At 36.4% G+C, this 17308-nt stretch overlaps 1 protein-coding gene across 14 annotated transcripts in view; it reads right to left on the bottom strand.

Annotated features, from left to right (window-relative positions):
* Window positions 1-17308, bottom strand: part of EHBP1 (EH domain binding protein 1) — a 344785-nt gene that overhangs the window by 268864 nt on the left and 58613 nt on the right. For all 14 annotated transcript variants that reach the window (XM_033239195.1, XM_033239197.1, XM_033239199.1 and 11 more), the window contains one exon: window positions 9464-9517. In XM_033239195.1, coding sequence (XP_033095086.1) covers window positions 9464-9517 — 54 coding nt within the window. The remainder of the gene's footprint in view (window positions 1-9463; window positions 9518-17308) is intronic.

The following is a 17308-nucleotide window of genomic DNA, read 5'->3' as shown; positions in this document are numbered from 1 at the left end:
ACAGCTGACAGGCTCAAAGCATGCATGATCATTCTTAGGCATACCTCTTTTTTTTTTTTTGAGACAGAGTCTCGCTCTGTTGCCCAGGCTGGAGTGCAGTGGCCGCATCTCAGCTCACTGCAAGCTCCGCAGCTCCGCCTCCCAGGTTTATGCCATTCTCCTGCTTCAGCCGCCCGAGTAGCTGGGACTACAGGCGCCCGCCACCTCACCCGGCTCATTTTTTGTATTTTTAGTAGAGACGGGGTTTCACTGTGTTAGCCAGGATGGTCTCGATCTCCTGACCTCGTGATCCGCCCGTCTCGGCCTCCCAAAGTGCTGGGATTACAGGCTTGAGCCACCGCGCCCGGCCTAGGCATACCTCTTTTTTTAAGTGCAACAAAAGTTTCTCCATTATTTTCTTTAAAGTTAAAGGATCATTTGAGAATAAAGGAGATGGATTTTCCTCTAGAAGCACAATCTGAAAGATTTCTGAATTAGAACAGCACATTAAATACTGAACATTAAAGGAAATTAAGGAGGAAAAATATCTATATATATATGAAATTTCTCTGAAATGTAACCAAAATAAGACTTAGTTAGCTAAAAATTTTTCATTTAACTCCTAGTCATATCTATTATACCCTGCCTAATTCACACAGACAGCCAGTCACCATTCCCATAATCATATACAACAGAAAGCTGACAGGATAATTAAAAGACTAAAAAAATCTGTATGAACTATCAGCTTCCCACTCTTAAATCAGGAGTTTAATTCTGAGGAGGTTATAAGAAAAGCTTTGTTGCTTCTTAGATAGCCATTTTTTTTCTTTGTAGAAACAAGAATAGTATCACTTTTCAAGAATCAAGATAATATTGAACCTGCAGCCTAAGAGGTCAGAGAGATCATCTAAAAGGCAGTTAAGTTAAAAAAAAAAATAATTTGCTGGTAGATCACCTTTTCTGACATGCCAGTAACTCTTAACCACGTTCTTAAGTTGATGATGTTCAAGTGGACTTCATTATTTATAGAAGAAATGATATAATATCTGAAATTTACTTTAAATCTGGTAAAGCAAACAACAGAAAAGTAGAAGAATTGATGAAATAAGTTTGAAAAAAAATACTGAGGATTATTGAGCTGGGAGACGTGTACTTAGAGGTTTAGTATATTATTTCTCCTATTTTTGTGCATGTTTGAAAAATAACCAAAAAAGTTAAGTTGAAACTAAAAATAAAACACTGGCTCTTGATTAGATTTATCCAAATTGCTACATTTGTATGAAAGACAAGATGAGCAGAAGTCCTCTATACATAGCTTTCAAATTTCCAAAATATTTAGAAATCCAAAAGGGTCTAAGACTCTGGGACTGTAAGAAAAGAACATAGTTGAGAAGTTTATACCAAAAGAATGGCCTAAAAGAGATCTAACAATACAGTGATCTTTGATTCATCATTCAAATGTATTCTGGTTAGTGCTGTGTAGAACAATACTCTCTCAGCAAGTAGCTATAAGCACATGAATTTTCTTGCCATTTAGCAAGAATGAGATAATTCACGTTCTTCCTTGACGAAACGGCAGTGAATAGGGTGAGACAAGGACTGGTTTCCCTACACACCAAGTTGAATGAACTACAGGAAAAATAAAAGTTTAATGTATATATAAATAGTATATAATACTAACAAATACAGATAAATGGACATTACTGACTAAACCATTCTTAATTATTGGATTAATAGAAGAACAAAAAGTGGAGTATGCTGCCTAGTGGAAGTCTGATTAGGTTCAAGTAAGTTAACTGGGCCACATTTCCAGAGGGGGTGGTACATTAAACGGAATGCTATAAACAGGACTATACTAAGGGAAATGCTGCCATACCCTGAAAAGGCTGAGCCATCTCTGATTGATGCTTAGACTATAAATTGACTCCATGGTGGAGGAGGGGTACTGCTAAAGTTTGTGAGATGGTATTCTCATATGTACTAGACACTCTTTAGACCTTTGGAAATGTATTCTTGAAAGGCTTGGAGCTGAAAAGATAATCCCAGTTTGGAGCTACAGGAGAAAGTGCAAGCTACAGTTCCTGAAAAAGATATCCAGTCTTTCCCCAGACACTGAAATGAGATGCCTTGATTGAGGTGACACAGAAAGAAAAACAACTAAAGGAGAGAAGCAGCATTTATATGCTTTTTTTCTCTGAAAGAAAAAGTAGATTTATCAGAATTGTTATTTTGCGAGATCAAGAGATTGACTTGATTTTGGAGAAGGATTCAAACAAATTTAATAAGGTCAGAAATGTTGTGATTTTATATTGTTTACACTGTATTATTTGAGCTATTACATCATCTCTATTCTTGGTATAATCTTGTCAGGTGAGTTTGGTTGGGCAAGTAATCCTGTTCAACATAATCCAACAAAAGAAACAAAGCAGAAGAGCATTTACACTACTGCCTTGGATTTTTTTTTTTTTTTTTTTTTTTTTTTTTAGTCAGGGTCTCACTCTGTCGCCCAGGCTGGAGTACAGTGGTACAATAAGAGCACATTACAGTCTCAACCTCCCAGGCTCAACCAATCCTCCTGCCTCAGCCTCCTGAGTAGTTGGGACTACAAGCACACATCACCACAGCCCAGCCACTTTTTTTTACTTTATGTAGAGAAAAGGTCTCACTGTATTATATTCCCCATGCTGGTCTTGAACTCCTGAGCTCAAGCAATACTTCCACCTCGGGCTCCCAAAGTGTTAAAGATTACAGGCGTGTGCTACCAGGCCCAGCCATCTGCCTTGGAATTAACATAATTAATTTAGCCCATCGCCATTCATTTAAAAGTCTTCTGGAGGTAACATCAAACAAACAGCAATAAAAAAGGGACTGGAGGAGCCGAACTTCCCATCTCACAGGTCACAGTTGGAAATAGTGGGAAAGACTGGATAGTGAATAGGTAGCACCAAGAAAATACATTTTGATACCCCACTGATCTCCTCCATGGAGGAGAGAGAAACAAGTTAATCATATGCCTATTATTACATTCACTGGGTTAACAGTTACAAAACAAAAAGCAGATGTCTATTAATCTTTAACAGGGGAGCTCATGTTTTCTCTTGGTTTTGTTTTTCCTCTTTCAATTACTTTTGCTCTAAACTCACCATTGTTTCTCTTGCCTTTATCTTTCTTTCAGTCCTGATATTTCTTTCCTCTGCTTAGAATGCCTTTTTTTTTTTTTTGCCTAACTTCCTTTTTTCTTCAAGATTAAACTCTGTAGCCACTGCCTCCAGGAATTATTCCCTGACTCTGCCCTCCATTACTGTCCTGTAGTACCCTATGAACTTTTTTTTTCCTTGCAGTTCTTTCTTTACCTCTCTGACACTTCACTACTTCATAAGCTTCTTGAGGACAGGTTATCTTACATCATCAAATGTAAGTTTTCATTGGTTTAAAGATGATATATCATTATTTTATACAGCAATAAGAAAGCAAAAAAAGAAAAAAACACTTCCAGTTGTAACTGTGGGACATCCTAGATGTAAGATGATCCCAATTTCACAGAAAAAAATGTGGGAGAAAAAACCATGAATCTCAGAATCAAAATTCTGCATGTCTTAACTGACTTTGTATCTTCAATAACCACCAAATGTCTGGGCATATAGAAAATTCATATTAAAATATTGCAGAATGGTTGAATAAATTAATGAATGGATTCAATCTGATTGGTGCCTTTCGTCAATATGCTTTTAATGTATTAAAACAATGGAATCAAAAAAATAAAATTTTTTAGATTTTAAAAACCGAAACCAGCTGGGTGTGGTAGCTCATGCCTGTAATCTCAACACTCTGGGAGGCAGAGATGGGAGTACTACTTGAGTTCAATGGTTCAAAACAGCCTGGTCAACAAAGGGAGACCCTGTCTCTACAAAATAGAAAATTAGCCAGGTGTGATGGTGTGCATCTGTAGTCTCAGCTACTGGGGAGGCTGAGGCAGGACGATTGCTTGAGCCCAGGAGTTCAAGGTTGCAGTGAGCCATGATCATAACACTGCACTCTAGCCTGGGTGACAGAGCGAGACCTTGTCTCAAATGTAAAAACAAGAAACTAAAACCTATGGATATAATTTACAAATGTAATGGTTCTGGATTTAATTGGGTAATCTAAAACACCAGGAAGAGAAAAAAGTTTGTTTTCTAAATATAACTGTTGTGGCTTCATATTTTTTAAAAAACCCTACAATGTCAATTATCTGGATGAACAGATGTTATTCTATTACAGTAGATAAAAATGAAACACAGTGTTTTATAGTATCCATTCTTTATTATCTACACTAATAATAAGGAAATGGATTGTAAATAATCCAAAAGAAATACATGTTCTTAATCCTAGATTAAATTTATAAGGGAAAGATATCCTAAATCAAGAGATTAAAAAAATACATTTTAAGCTTAGTCCAAGTGAGATGTTACAAGTTGCTTTGCCGTTGCTTTGAGATAACAGTAAAGTCTAGAAATCATTGAGACGTGTAAGTGGTATAAAGGAGTGGAAAACTAAAATCCTGCAAGAATAAAATTTAGAAATCTAGTTTTCTTTCCTTATATTTTTCTATATCCTCTAGAAAGGAACATTATAAAAATAGCTACTCCTTATCAAGCTAGATGCTTTACATACATTATTTCCAATCTTCAATAACGTGTGAAATAGATATTAATACCACCATTTATACATGACTACATAGAAGCTGTGAAATATTAAATGATTTATCTAAGGTTGCATAGCCAGTAAGTGGCAGAACCTCCTCTAAAATTTCAACTGTAAAGTTTCTGGTCCAAAGAAAAAAGCTCGTACAAAACAGAGAAATCAGAAACAAGAGAACCCATAAAACGAAAATAGCATTATCTCAATTTGCACAAAGAAGCAGTAAGATTGCCTTGAGGAAAAATATTAAGAATTCTAGTAACTGATAAATTCTAGAATTCCATTTTATAATGTCTAACAATAGTCAAATAACCCTTCAAATAACTTCTAGACTGTATATAAGTAAGAATTAAAGACTACCTTCACTAATCTAATGCATATATTCTTCACAGGCTTACCACTACAGAACACTGATTAAAAACTTCTCTATGATTCTACAACTTCAAATGATCTCTTTTCATCTTTCTTATTAAGATAGCCAGTTATTACAGTAGGGGTTAAGGGCAAAGGCCCCGGAGAAAGACAAGACTGGATAAAATCCCAACCTGTTAGCTATATAACTGGGGGGCAACTTACTTAACTCTCTAAACCTCACTTTCTTTACCTGTAAAATAGGGTTATATTTGACTCATACCAGAGTTCTTATACTGAGCAAATGAGAAAATGTGTATAAAGCATTCTATTATACATAGTACCTGGTACATAGTAAGGGTCCAATAAATTTGTTACAGTGATATATATTTGGAGAACTTCTGTTTTATTGAGATATTTTATATTAAATATAACTTCACTCTTTGTTACTAATGCTACTATTGAACATTATGGTTAAAGTCTCCACATTTCTTTATTAACTGTGGGGTTGTAACACAATGTACAAAGAAAAGAAAGATATTAAAATTCCATGCAAAGAGCATACGTTTTTAGTGTCAGGACAATGTACCAACAGAATTTCTAACAAAACCCAGATTTTACAAGACAAAGAGAAGAACTTTAGCTCTTTGAAATTCACTAATTCTTTTGTATGAAATGTGAAAGTACATTAAATGTAAGGGAAAGTATAACATTTTAATGTGTACATGATGATCTGCAAAAGTCAATTTCATCATTCACCACTGAGGGGAGCTATAACCTAGGAGAGGTTTATATAGAATGTCAAGGTTATTTTAAAACTTTCCCATATCTTACAATATTCATTTCATCAGCTCTCTTATTAAAATATGCTTTAAATAAATTTGACAAGCATACCCCAATTCTCTTTTGGAGACCTTAGAAATAATAAGGTGGCTCATTATAACTGTGTAATCATAAAGACGGGGGATCCTTATCCCTCTTCCTTTTTTCTCCATAGCATTTATGTAACCTACTATAATTTTAGCATACATTATGTATTTATTTTATCTAACATACTAAATCATATATTAATTTTTATCCTCTCACACACACACGAGTGTAAACTACATGGCAAAGAGATTTGTTGACTTATCTGATTTGTTTTGTTTTGTTTCATTTGAGATAGGGTTTCACTTAGTCATCCAGGCTGGAGTGCAGTGTCACAATCACAGCTCACTGCATCCTTGACCTCCTGGGCTCAAGCAATCCTCCCACTTCAGTCTCCCGAATAGTCAGGACCACAAGCATATGCCACCATGCCCAGCTAATTTTTTTTATTTTTTATTTTTTGTAGACTGAGTCTCCTTTGTGTTGCCCACGCTGGTCTTGAATCATCTGTTTTACACACTATTTCCAATGCCTAGAAAAGTACCTAGCACATAATATATGCTCACTGAATACTTAACTGCTGAATGAATGAATACTGAATCATCTATTTAAAAGGTTAAAAATCTCTCATTAGATTATGTCAAGTAAAGCAAACTGCTAACACTTGAAAAATGCAATGTCTACTTATATCAAATTTTGGTTTAAAGAAAATGTCTAATAACTTTTCTTTTTTTTTTTTTGAGACAGTCTTGCTCTGTTGCTCAGGCTGGAGTGCAGTGGCACAATCTTGGCTCACTGCAACCTTTGCCTCCCAGGTTTAAGTGACTCTCCGGCCTCAGCCTCCTGAGTAGCTGAGATTACAGTCATGCGCCACCACACTTGGCTAATTTTTGTATTTTTAGTAAAGACGCAGTTTCACCATGTTGGCCAGGATGGTCTCCAACTCCTGACCTCAAGTGATCCACCTGCCTTGGCCTCCCAAAGTGCTGGGATTACAGGTGAGAGAGACCATGCCCAGCCTAAGAATATTTATTTAATCCCATAGATGGTAATACAGAAAAATCTCATGAGATTGGCTTATTTAAGCCCAATAAAGTTGATCAGAAGAGCTTCTACTGTAACAGCATATGGATACTTCACAAGCTGTTTTACTGCCTCTAGGGTCTACTTTTCAAATTTTCTTCAGTATAGTTGATGGATGTTACTCATATTCTTTTTTTTTTTTTTTGAGATGCAGTCTTGCTCTATCACCCAGACTAGAGTACAGTAGCACGATCTCGGCTCACTGCAACTTCCATCTCCCTGGTTCAAGCAATTCCCCTGCCTCAGCCTCCCAAGTAGCTGGGATTACAGGCCCACGCCACCAAGCCCAACTAATTGTTTCATATTTTTAGTAAAGACGGGGTTTCACCATTTTGGCCAGACTGGGCTCAAACTCCTGACCTCATACAATCTCCCTGCCTTGGCCTCCCAAAGTGCTGGGATTACAGGTATTCTTCTCTTAAAAAGAATAATTCTTACAGGATTTATAACAGTTCACAGAGTTTAACTATACCATTCATTCACTCACTTCTTCAACAAATATTTATTGAGAAGCTACTACCCCAAAGGTAGCATGGTTTTTTTTAAAAAAAAATTGTGGTAGATAGAGAGATAAATGAAATAAAACTTTTCCCTTGTTAAACCTACTTATGCAAGCAGGGGTCCTGTACACATCTCAGAAAACTGGCCTAGATTTTCCAGAGCAGTTAAAAAGAGTTAATACACCTAGAGAGAGAAAAAAAATTATTCTCAAATCTCACTATACAGAAGTTGATACTGGCAGAAAGAAACTAATGTCCTCCTGAAAACTAAAGAGGAAGAACTACCCTATTCTCGTCTATCTTCCAGGTGAGAATACAGCACTTCCTTTGTTTTGTTTGTTTTGTTTTAGGTTTAATTACATAAATGTATCCTTTTGGTATAGTTCATAATTTATGATAGTTGCCCTAATTTAGAGTATATAAATTAATGTATTCTCTTGAGTTAATGTATTTCAAATGCTTTGGTCATAACATGTGCATCTGTGCTCTTTCCCATGCATTAAGAAGATAGCAATTTCACAATCCCTCTGAAGTCTCATACCTTTATAATATGAAAGTAAATCTATAATGGAACCAATCTCACTACCAAACTTCTCAGCTCTTTAGTTCTAAACATGACCCAGTTACTGCTGGGGAATAAACAAACAATTCCTTTTGTCACTGAGATACATAACAAAGTCAGGCATCAGAAGGAAGAACATGACACAAAGCATGTGATAAGCCTGTTACAGATATGTTTTAGAACTTTAACAATTATGATGATGAATAGTCATGATAATGATGGCAATGGTAAAAGCTAATATTCACTTATAATTATTTAATCTTTAAGCAACCCTACAATTTTATGAGTGAGAATTTAAGAAATTTCCCAATGATCACAGAGCTTGTAAGTAGAAGAGACAGGACTTGAAATCAGGTCTATCTGACTCCTGTCATTTATATTATTTTCAATAGATTTTTGTGAATCTAATAAATTAATTAATGTTTGGAGAGAAGGAATGTTAACATATTTTCCATTTCATCCTATGTCCACTCCTTTATCTGTCAGATTTTCCAAGAATTCCAAGCCTATGTTATTAATCATCACTGTATTTGGATGGCCTGTCTTCTTTAATTCCCTGTAAATAAACACTCATTGAATACCTACTATATGCCTTCTAGTCACTTGGGATTCCACAATATGTAAATTAACTTAAGATGATTATTAAGGTACCAATCTAGGATCTCTCAACCCAAATAAAGAGTTAAAACACATACTTTATTTATTTATTTATTTATTTATTTATTTTTCTTTTTCTGAGATGGAGTTTCACTCCTGTCACCCAGGCTGGAGTGCAATGGCACAATCGCAGCTCACTGCAACCTCTGCCTCCCTGGTTCAAGCGATTCTCTTGCCTCAGCCTCCCGAGTAGCTAGGACTACAGGTGCCCGCCACTATGCCCAGCTAATTTCTGTATTTTTATTAGAGACAGGGTTTCACCACTTTGGCCAGGCTGGTCGCAAACTCCTGATCTCAGGTGATCTGCCCACCTCAGCCTCCCAAAGTGCTGGGGATTACAGGTGTGAGCCACCACACCCAGCCCACACACTTTGGTTTTAAAGATTTCGAAGGTCATTCAGGGTTTAATCCAACACATGTTTAGATAAGTATCTGCTACATAATAAGCACTATGCTAGATGCTGACAGATAAAAAGATGAATAAGACATGGGCTTGCCCTTAAACCCCAAACAGAATACATACACACACACATACACACACATACACACACACACACACACACACACACATATAATTTGGTATTAAAGACTTACAGTGTTAATAAAAGCATTTCTTACAAATAATTTTGTTACTGGTTATCATTTCATTAAAAAAGTTCTAAAAGTTAGAAATCACTATTTTCTTAAGGTAACATTTTTCCTACCACCAAAATGCCAATGTACCTTAATAATGCATATATAAAGTTGAAAATGTGAAAGGCGAAGGAATTTGCCATTAGCTTACATTTTCTATGACGAATGTCCACTCTTTGTCTTCAAATTCTTCCGCGTGAGGATCCTGTAACAAAAGCAAAATATGAAACTGAATTGAAATACATGTCTTTAGTCCAATAAATTCAATTAAGAAAATACATATAGCCTTGTTTTTAGCTTTTACTAGCTTTTAAAAATGGAGAGGCAGAATAGTCTACTCTTTTCTTTTGCATTATTTTTATTATAATTTTTCTAACTTATATTTTAGGTTTGGGGTATATGTGCAGGTTTGTTACCTAGGTAATCTCAAGGCACAGGAGTTTGCTGTACAGATTATTTTCTCACCCAGGTATGAATCCTAGTACCTAACAGTTATTTTTCCTGCTTCTATCCCTCCTCCCACCCTTCACCCTTCAACTTCCAATAGGCCACAGTGTCTCTTGTTCCCTTGTGTTCATGAGTTTTCATCACTTAGCTCCCACTTATAAATGAGAATATGCAGTATTTGGTTTCCTGTCCCTGCATTAGTTTGTTAAGGATAATAGCCTCCAGCTCCATCCATGTTCCGGCAAAAAGTATGACCTCATTCCTTTTTATGGCTGCATAATATTCCATGGTATACATATACAATATTTTCTTTATTCAGTCTGTCACTGATAGGCATTTAGGTTTATTCCATGTCTTTGCTACTGTGAATAGTGCTGCAATAAATTTATGCGTGCATGTTTCTTTATGGCAGACTGATTTATAGTCCTCTGGGTATATACCCAGTAATGGGATTGCTGGGTCAAATGGTCCTTCTGCCATTAGCTATTTGAGGAATTGCCATACTGCTTTTCACAAAGGCTGAACTAATTTACATTCCTACCAACAGAGTATAAGTGCTCCCTTTCTCCACAACCTCGCCAGCATGTTATTTTTTGACTTTTTAATAATAACCACTCTGACTGGTGTGAGATGCTATCTTGTGATTTTGATTTGCATTTCTCTAATGATCACTGATGCTGAACTTTTTTTTCATATGCTTGTTGGCTACATGTATGTCTTTTGAAATGTGTCTGTTCATGTCATTTGCCCACTTTTTAATGGGGTTGTTTTTTTTTTTTTCTTGTAAATTTAACTTCCATATAGATACTGGATATTAGACCTTTGTCAGATGCATAGTTTGCAAATATTTTCTCCCATTCTGTAGGCTGTCTGTTTACTCTGTTGATAGTTTCTTTTGCTGTGCAGAAGCTCTTGTTAAATTAGATCTCATCTGTCAACTTTTGCTTTTGTTGTAATTGCTTTTGGTGTCTTTGTCATGAAATCTTTGCCAGCTCCTATGTTCAGGAACGTATTGCCTATGTTGTCCTTCAGGGTTTCTATAGTTTTGAGCTTTACATTGAAGTCTTCAATTCATCTTGAATTGATTTTTGTACATGGTGTAAGAAAGGGGTCCAGCTTCAGTCTTCTGCATATGGCTAGCCAGTTATTCCAGCACCATTTATTGAATAGGCAGTCTTTTCCTCATTGCTTGTTTTTGTCAGCTTTGTCAAAGATCAGATAGTTGCAGGTGTGTGGCCTTGCTTCTGGGCTCTCTATTCTGTTCCATTAGTCTACATGCCTGATTTTTACCAGTACCATGCTGTTTTGGTTATTATAGCCTTCAGTATAGTTTGGAGTCAGGTAGCATAATGTTTCCAGCTTTATTCTTTTGGCTTAGGATTGCCTTGGTTATTCAGGCTTTTTGGTTTCATATGAATTCTAAAAAAGGTTTTTCTAGTTCTGTGAAGAATGCCATTGGTAGTTTGATAGGAATAGCACTGAATCTGTAAATTGCTTTGGGCAGTATGGCATTTTAATATTTGTTTTTCCTATCCATAAGCACTGGAATGCTTCTCCATTTGTTTGTATCATCTCTGATTTCTTTGAGCAGTGTTTTTTAGTTTTCATTATAGAGATCTTTCACCTCCCTGGTTAGCTGTATTCCTAGGTATTTTATTATTTTTGTAGCAATTGTAAATGGGATTGTGTTCCTCATTTGGCTCTCATCTTGGCTTTCATTGGTGTATAGGAATGTTAGTGATTTTTATACATTGATTTTGTATCCTAAAACTTCACTGAAGTTATTTATCAGCTGCAGGAGCTTTTGGGCTGAGACTATGGGGTTTTTTAGATTAGGATCATGTCATCTACAACGAGGGATAAACTGACTTCTTCTCTTACTATTTGGATGCCCTTTATTTCTTTCTCTTGCCTGATTGCTCTGGCCAGGACTTCCAATACTATGTTAAACAGGAGTGGTAGAAAGGGCAACCTTGTCTTGTGCCGGTTTTCAAAGGGAATGCTTCCAGCTCTTGCCCATTCAGTATGATGTTGGCTGTGGGTTTGTCATCGATGGCTATCATTTTGATATATGTTCCTTCAATACCTAGTTTTGAGAGTATTTAACACAAAGGGATGTTGAATTTTATCAAAAGCCTTTTCTGCATCTATTGAGATAATCATGTGGTTTTTATCTTTAGTTCTATTTATGTAATGAATCACATTTATTGAATTGCATATGTTGAATCAACTTTGCATCCCGAGGACTAAGCCGACTTGATCGACTTGATCGTGGTAGATTAGCTTTTTGATGTGCTGCTGAAATCAGTTTGCCAGTATTTTACTGAGGATTTTTGCATTGATGTTGATCAAGGATATTGGCCTGAAGTTTTCTTTTGTTGTATCTCTGCCAGGTTTTGCTGTGTCTCTGCCAGGTTTTGTTATTAGGATGATGCTGACCTCATAGAATGAGTTGGGAAGGAGTTTCTCCTCCTCAATTTTTTAGAATAGTTTTGGTAGGAATACTACCAGCTATTCTTTGTATATCTGGTAGAATTCAGCGTGAATTCATCTGGTCCTGGGCTTTTTTTGGTTGGTAAGCTATTTATTACTGATTCAATTTTGAAGTTTGTTATTGGTCTGTTCAGGGAATCAATTTCTTCCTGGTTCACTCTTGGAAGGGTATATGTGTACAAGAATTTATCCGTCTCTTCTAAGTTTTCCAGTTTGTGTGCAAAGAGGTGTTCATAATAGTTTCTGATGGTTATTTTCATTTCTCTGAGGTCAGTGGTAACAGCCTCTTCATCATTTCTAATTGTGTTCATTTGGCTCTTCTCTCTTTTCTTATTAGTCTAGCTAGCAGCCTATCGATCTTTATTTTTTCAAAACACCAACTCCTGAATTTGTTGATCTTTTGAATGGGTTTTCATTTCCTATTTCCTTCAGTTCGGCTCTGATTTGGGTTACTGCTTGTCTTCTGCCAGCTTTGAAGTTGATTTGTCCTTGCTTCTCTAATTCTTTCAGTTGTGATGTTAAGTTGTTAATTTGAGATTTTTCTAACTCTTTGATATAGGTATTTAGTGCTTCGAATTTCCCTCTTAACATCGCCTTAGCTGTGTCCCAGTGATTCTGGTCTGTTGTATCATTGTTCTCATTAGTTTCAAGTAACTTCGTGATATCTGCCTTACTTTCTTTATTTACCCCAAAGTCATTCCAGAGCATGATGTTTAATTTCCATGTAAATGCATGGTTTTGAGTGATTTTCTTAGTCCTGACTTTTTTTTTTTTTTTTGACAGAGTCTTCTTCTGCTATCCAGGCTGGATTGCAGGGGTGTGATCTTGGCTCACTGCAACCTCCACCTTCTGGGCTCAAGCAATCCACCCACCTCAGCCTCCTGAGTAGCTGGGACTACAGGTACACACCACTGTGCCCAGCTAATTTTTTGTATTTTCAAAAGAGACAGGGTTTTGCCATGTTGCCCAGGCTGGTCTTGAACTCCTGCCTCAACCTCCACAGTGTTGGAATTACAGATGTGAGCCACTGCACCTGGTCCATTTTTTGTATTTTTTGTAGAGATGGGGTTTCACCATGTTGCCAGGCTTATCTTAAACTCCTTGGCTCAAGTGATCCACCCACCTTAGCCTCCCGATCCTCCCACCTCAGCCTCCCAAAGTGTTGGGATTGCAGGAATGACCCACAGTGCCTGGCCATACCCTACTCTTATAATATTTCCATAATTTATTTAAATTATAATAATTATTTAATATTAATAAATCCTCTATTTTTGTTGATGCATATCATTATCTTTCATCACTGCACCTACCTAATCAGAGACACATAAACCAGTAAATGGACTATTAAGAAGCAGTTTATTAAGATATTAAATGCTAATATAAAGCCCTGCCTTCATTTTTATGCCTGTATATATCTTAAAAGTTACCATTAGAGGCAAAGTTTTCTTCAGTGCAGAGGTTAAATAAACAGCTGGAATTTCAAAACACTAAAAGAGACTTGATAATCTAGACAAAATGGCAAATCAGCAGGGCTACTGATACCCTTCCTCTTACCTCTCCCTCATTAACCTCAGAAATGCCTTAGAAACCTGAGAAAGGGTAATGGATCCTACAACCAAATGCAACTGTTTTTTTGTTTGTTTTGTTCTTCAACTGAAGCACACTTTTGCAAGCATTTATTTGAGAAACATTTATTGGGGACTTAGTATATAAGGGATTGTAGAAATGTTATATGGATTCAAAGACAGTTGTCCTTGCCTTCAAAGACAAACACAATAGTTCTAAATTCAAATAAATGTATGATGAATGAAATAAATGATTTTACCAGAGATTAGAAACGACACACTACTTCTTACAAGAATGAACAGGAGAAACTTCATGAGAGAGAAAACATCTGGGCTGGGTGGGATTACAAAGGATTCCCACAGATTTCAGAGTCAGTAAAGGCAAAAGGCAACAAAGTATAAGAAACAGAGAGAAAAGTAGTGCGGTCACATTACACGCCCATTTAACTTACTCAAGTTCACTCCATGTATCAGAGGTGAGGTAGGAATGGAGGTATCAAGAAAATGAGAGAATATCTCAATAAAGCATGCTTTTGGCTCAACAGTGCACTCTAAGATTGAGCACACATGGATGGGAGATGGGCTCTGATATTTCCCCACTGGGTCTCTCAGGTCCCATGCGTCTCATAGAGAAACATTTATGATTGATTCCACTTTGGTCTATTAATGATCTTCTATTTCTATTACCATAGTTGAGTTCATACCTAGGCTATTTCAAGATGAACATGACTGGAGCACTCTCTCAGTCTCTTTGATCTCCATTCAATCTTGTACACAGATTAATCTTCCCAAACCACAGTTCTGACCGTATCAGTACCAACTCAGATTTCTTTAACAACCCTTACAACTTATGAGATAAATTCCAAACTCCTTAGTTACTTCGTCATGTCTGTTTACTCATTTTCTAGTATAATAGCATGGCAGCTGGTTGAGTTTGAGCTGTACTGAAGCAACTATTTTTATGAGTAAATTCACATAGGTAGGATAAAAATCTGCCAAAAGAAGTTTCTTTGATGGTGGTGAACAGGGAAAGGGTAGAAGGAAAAGGGAAGTGGAAAACAGTACTTAATATTTGTTTCCTCAGCTGGCTCTGCCTATAAACTGGGTTTATGGAGAAAAAGAATTATAAATAAAGGTTGAAAGAGCTTTTCCATGATGCACTTAGGGTACAGAGACCAAGTAATACAGTGTGATGCAATGCAGGGGAGACATCATACCATTCTCCCTGCCTCTCCCTCCCGTCTCATTTTGTATTTTGAGGAATGCAGCACAGCTCCAGCACAGTTAGTATCAAAATAATAATATATTTACTGAGCACTCACCATGTCCCAGTTCTTGTGCTAAGTGTTTTACTCATTATAGCAACCTATGAGGTAGGCACTATCTTCATTCCCATTTAACAGAGCAGAAAAACGAAAACTGAGATGCAGCTTCCCACAGTGCACAGCTAGTGTTTGCTATGTTGCTGTTTCAGGTCTGTCTGACTTTTACCCACTTTGTTGGTTCAGTGTAGGCACTGTGCCCCCAGGATCTAGAAAAGTACCTGGCACACAGCAAGGTTCTCAAAAATACTGGATTAATGAAGTAATGAATTAATCTTATAAATTAATATATATAATATAGATTATATAATATATAATACATATATATTATATATCTTATAAATTGATATTTAACAGCACCATCTACATATGACATACATTAACTCTTAAAACAATGAAATATTTTTTAAAGCATAGATAATGTATTATTCCTAAAATAATTTTTACCAAAGAATAATTTTAATGAGACCAAAAAGCACATCTGATAGGGCCAAGTGAGTAAAAAGATGTAAAATAAGCAGCAATGATGTTCATTTCCAAGGCACTTAAAAATGATATCTCTACATAATTAACTATATTACTGACCAGACAAAAACATTTGTAATGAGAATTGCTTCTAGCGTAATTCAATTAAGCATTTTTTTACATCCTACTCTCCCTCTACTGTCTCCTTTCTTAGCACTGCACTAAAGAGAAAAATTAAAAATAGCTTGAAGAGCCATTGTCCTTCTCAAAATCCTAAAAGTCTTTAAAAAAAAAAATTTACTAGAAACAGCTATTTTCAATTTAACTCAAATATCAAAAGGAGGCTAAAGAAATTAATTTTTGGTTAAATGACAGAAAAATCAAACATATTGTTAACTATCTTAAAATGCACCTCCTCTATGAGCATACCTCTGTGTATGCTACTCACTAAAGACAAAAAGGGTGCAGAGCAGTCCTTTCCTATCTGCAAATTTCAAGATTAAGTGAATTACGAGATTTAATACAAGTTTTAAAAAGAGAGAAAATGTGAAGTTTTTCACTTGAATATTTTAAGTGTTGTTCAAAAACAAGATCCAAAAATTACCATGAACAAATGAAAAGTTACTTCATTTTGTTGTTTTACTTTTCTGCTTATCTGTAAGAATTCTGGGAGGATGGAAGGAGTCAGGAAGATGAAAGTATCTGCTCAAAATACTCTTTTAAATATTGAAAATGGTCACAAGGTTGCATCAATAGCACAATTGTGTAGAAACGTGTAATACAGCAGACGGACAGGGAGGGGTGTTTGGGTTTTTTTCTACATACTAACCCTCCAAATCTACAAATTCAGTGATAAGGATATGCTGAAATTCTCATCAGTACTTGAAAACTTCACTTACCTCCTGATCCTCCAAGCAACACATTTCAACAGCCACTTTCAACTCAGAATCACTGTCAATGCATATTCTTTCCCAGAACACAAGGCGGAGGCTATTTTTCAGCTCTATTCTAGTCCCTCATTCTCTATCACCCTTTTATTAAAAAGTTGTATAACCATGTCCATTCACTTGCTTTGCCAATACAGACTAAAACAAAGTAAGAAATTACTTAAAAGTCTTCCTTGGCCAGGCGCGGTGGCTCATGCCTGTAATCTCAGCACTTTGGGAGGCTGAGGCGGGTGGATCACAAGGTCAGGAGATCGAGACCATCCTGGCTAACACAGTGAAACCCCGTCTCTACTAAAAAATACAAAAAATTAGCTGGGTGTGGTGGCAGGCGCCTGTAGTCCCAGCTACTCGGGAGGCTGAGGCAGGAGAATGGCATGAACCCGGGAGGCGGAGCTTGCAGCAAGCCAAGATAGCGCCAGCCTGGGCGACAGAGCGAGACTCCGTCTCAAAAAAAAAAAAAAAAAGTCTTCCTCAAGTATGTCAGAGATCCTACTGTTGTGATCAATATTCACAACTCTTTTTATTACAGAGTAGGCAGTACAGTGTAGAGGAATGAACAGAGCTAAATCACAGTCTATGTGGACAAGCTACATTCCTCTCTAGTCTCAGTTTCCTTATCAGTAAAGTGAGAATCATTATAATACCTTAGAGTTGCTGTGAAAGTTAAATGAACTAATAATGCATATAAAGATTCTTCTGACACCAAAGATATTGCTCTTAACTACCATTACCATTCCAGTAGGACAAAAATGGATAG

This window comes from Trachypithecus francoisi, unplaced genomic scaffold (genome assembly GCF_009764315.1).
Source record: "Trachypithecus francoisi isolate TF-2019V2 unplaced genomic scaffold, Tfra_2.0 Lachesis_group17, whole genome shotgun sequence".
Taxonomy (NCBI): domain Eukaryota; kingdom Metazoa; phylum Chordata; class Mammalia; order Primates; family Cercopithecidae; genus Trachypithecus; species Trachypithecus francoisi.
The sequence above is the reverse complement of the archived record's forward strand: the minus strand, read 5'-3'. Positions and strand labels throughout refer to the sequence as shown.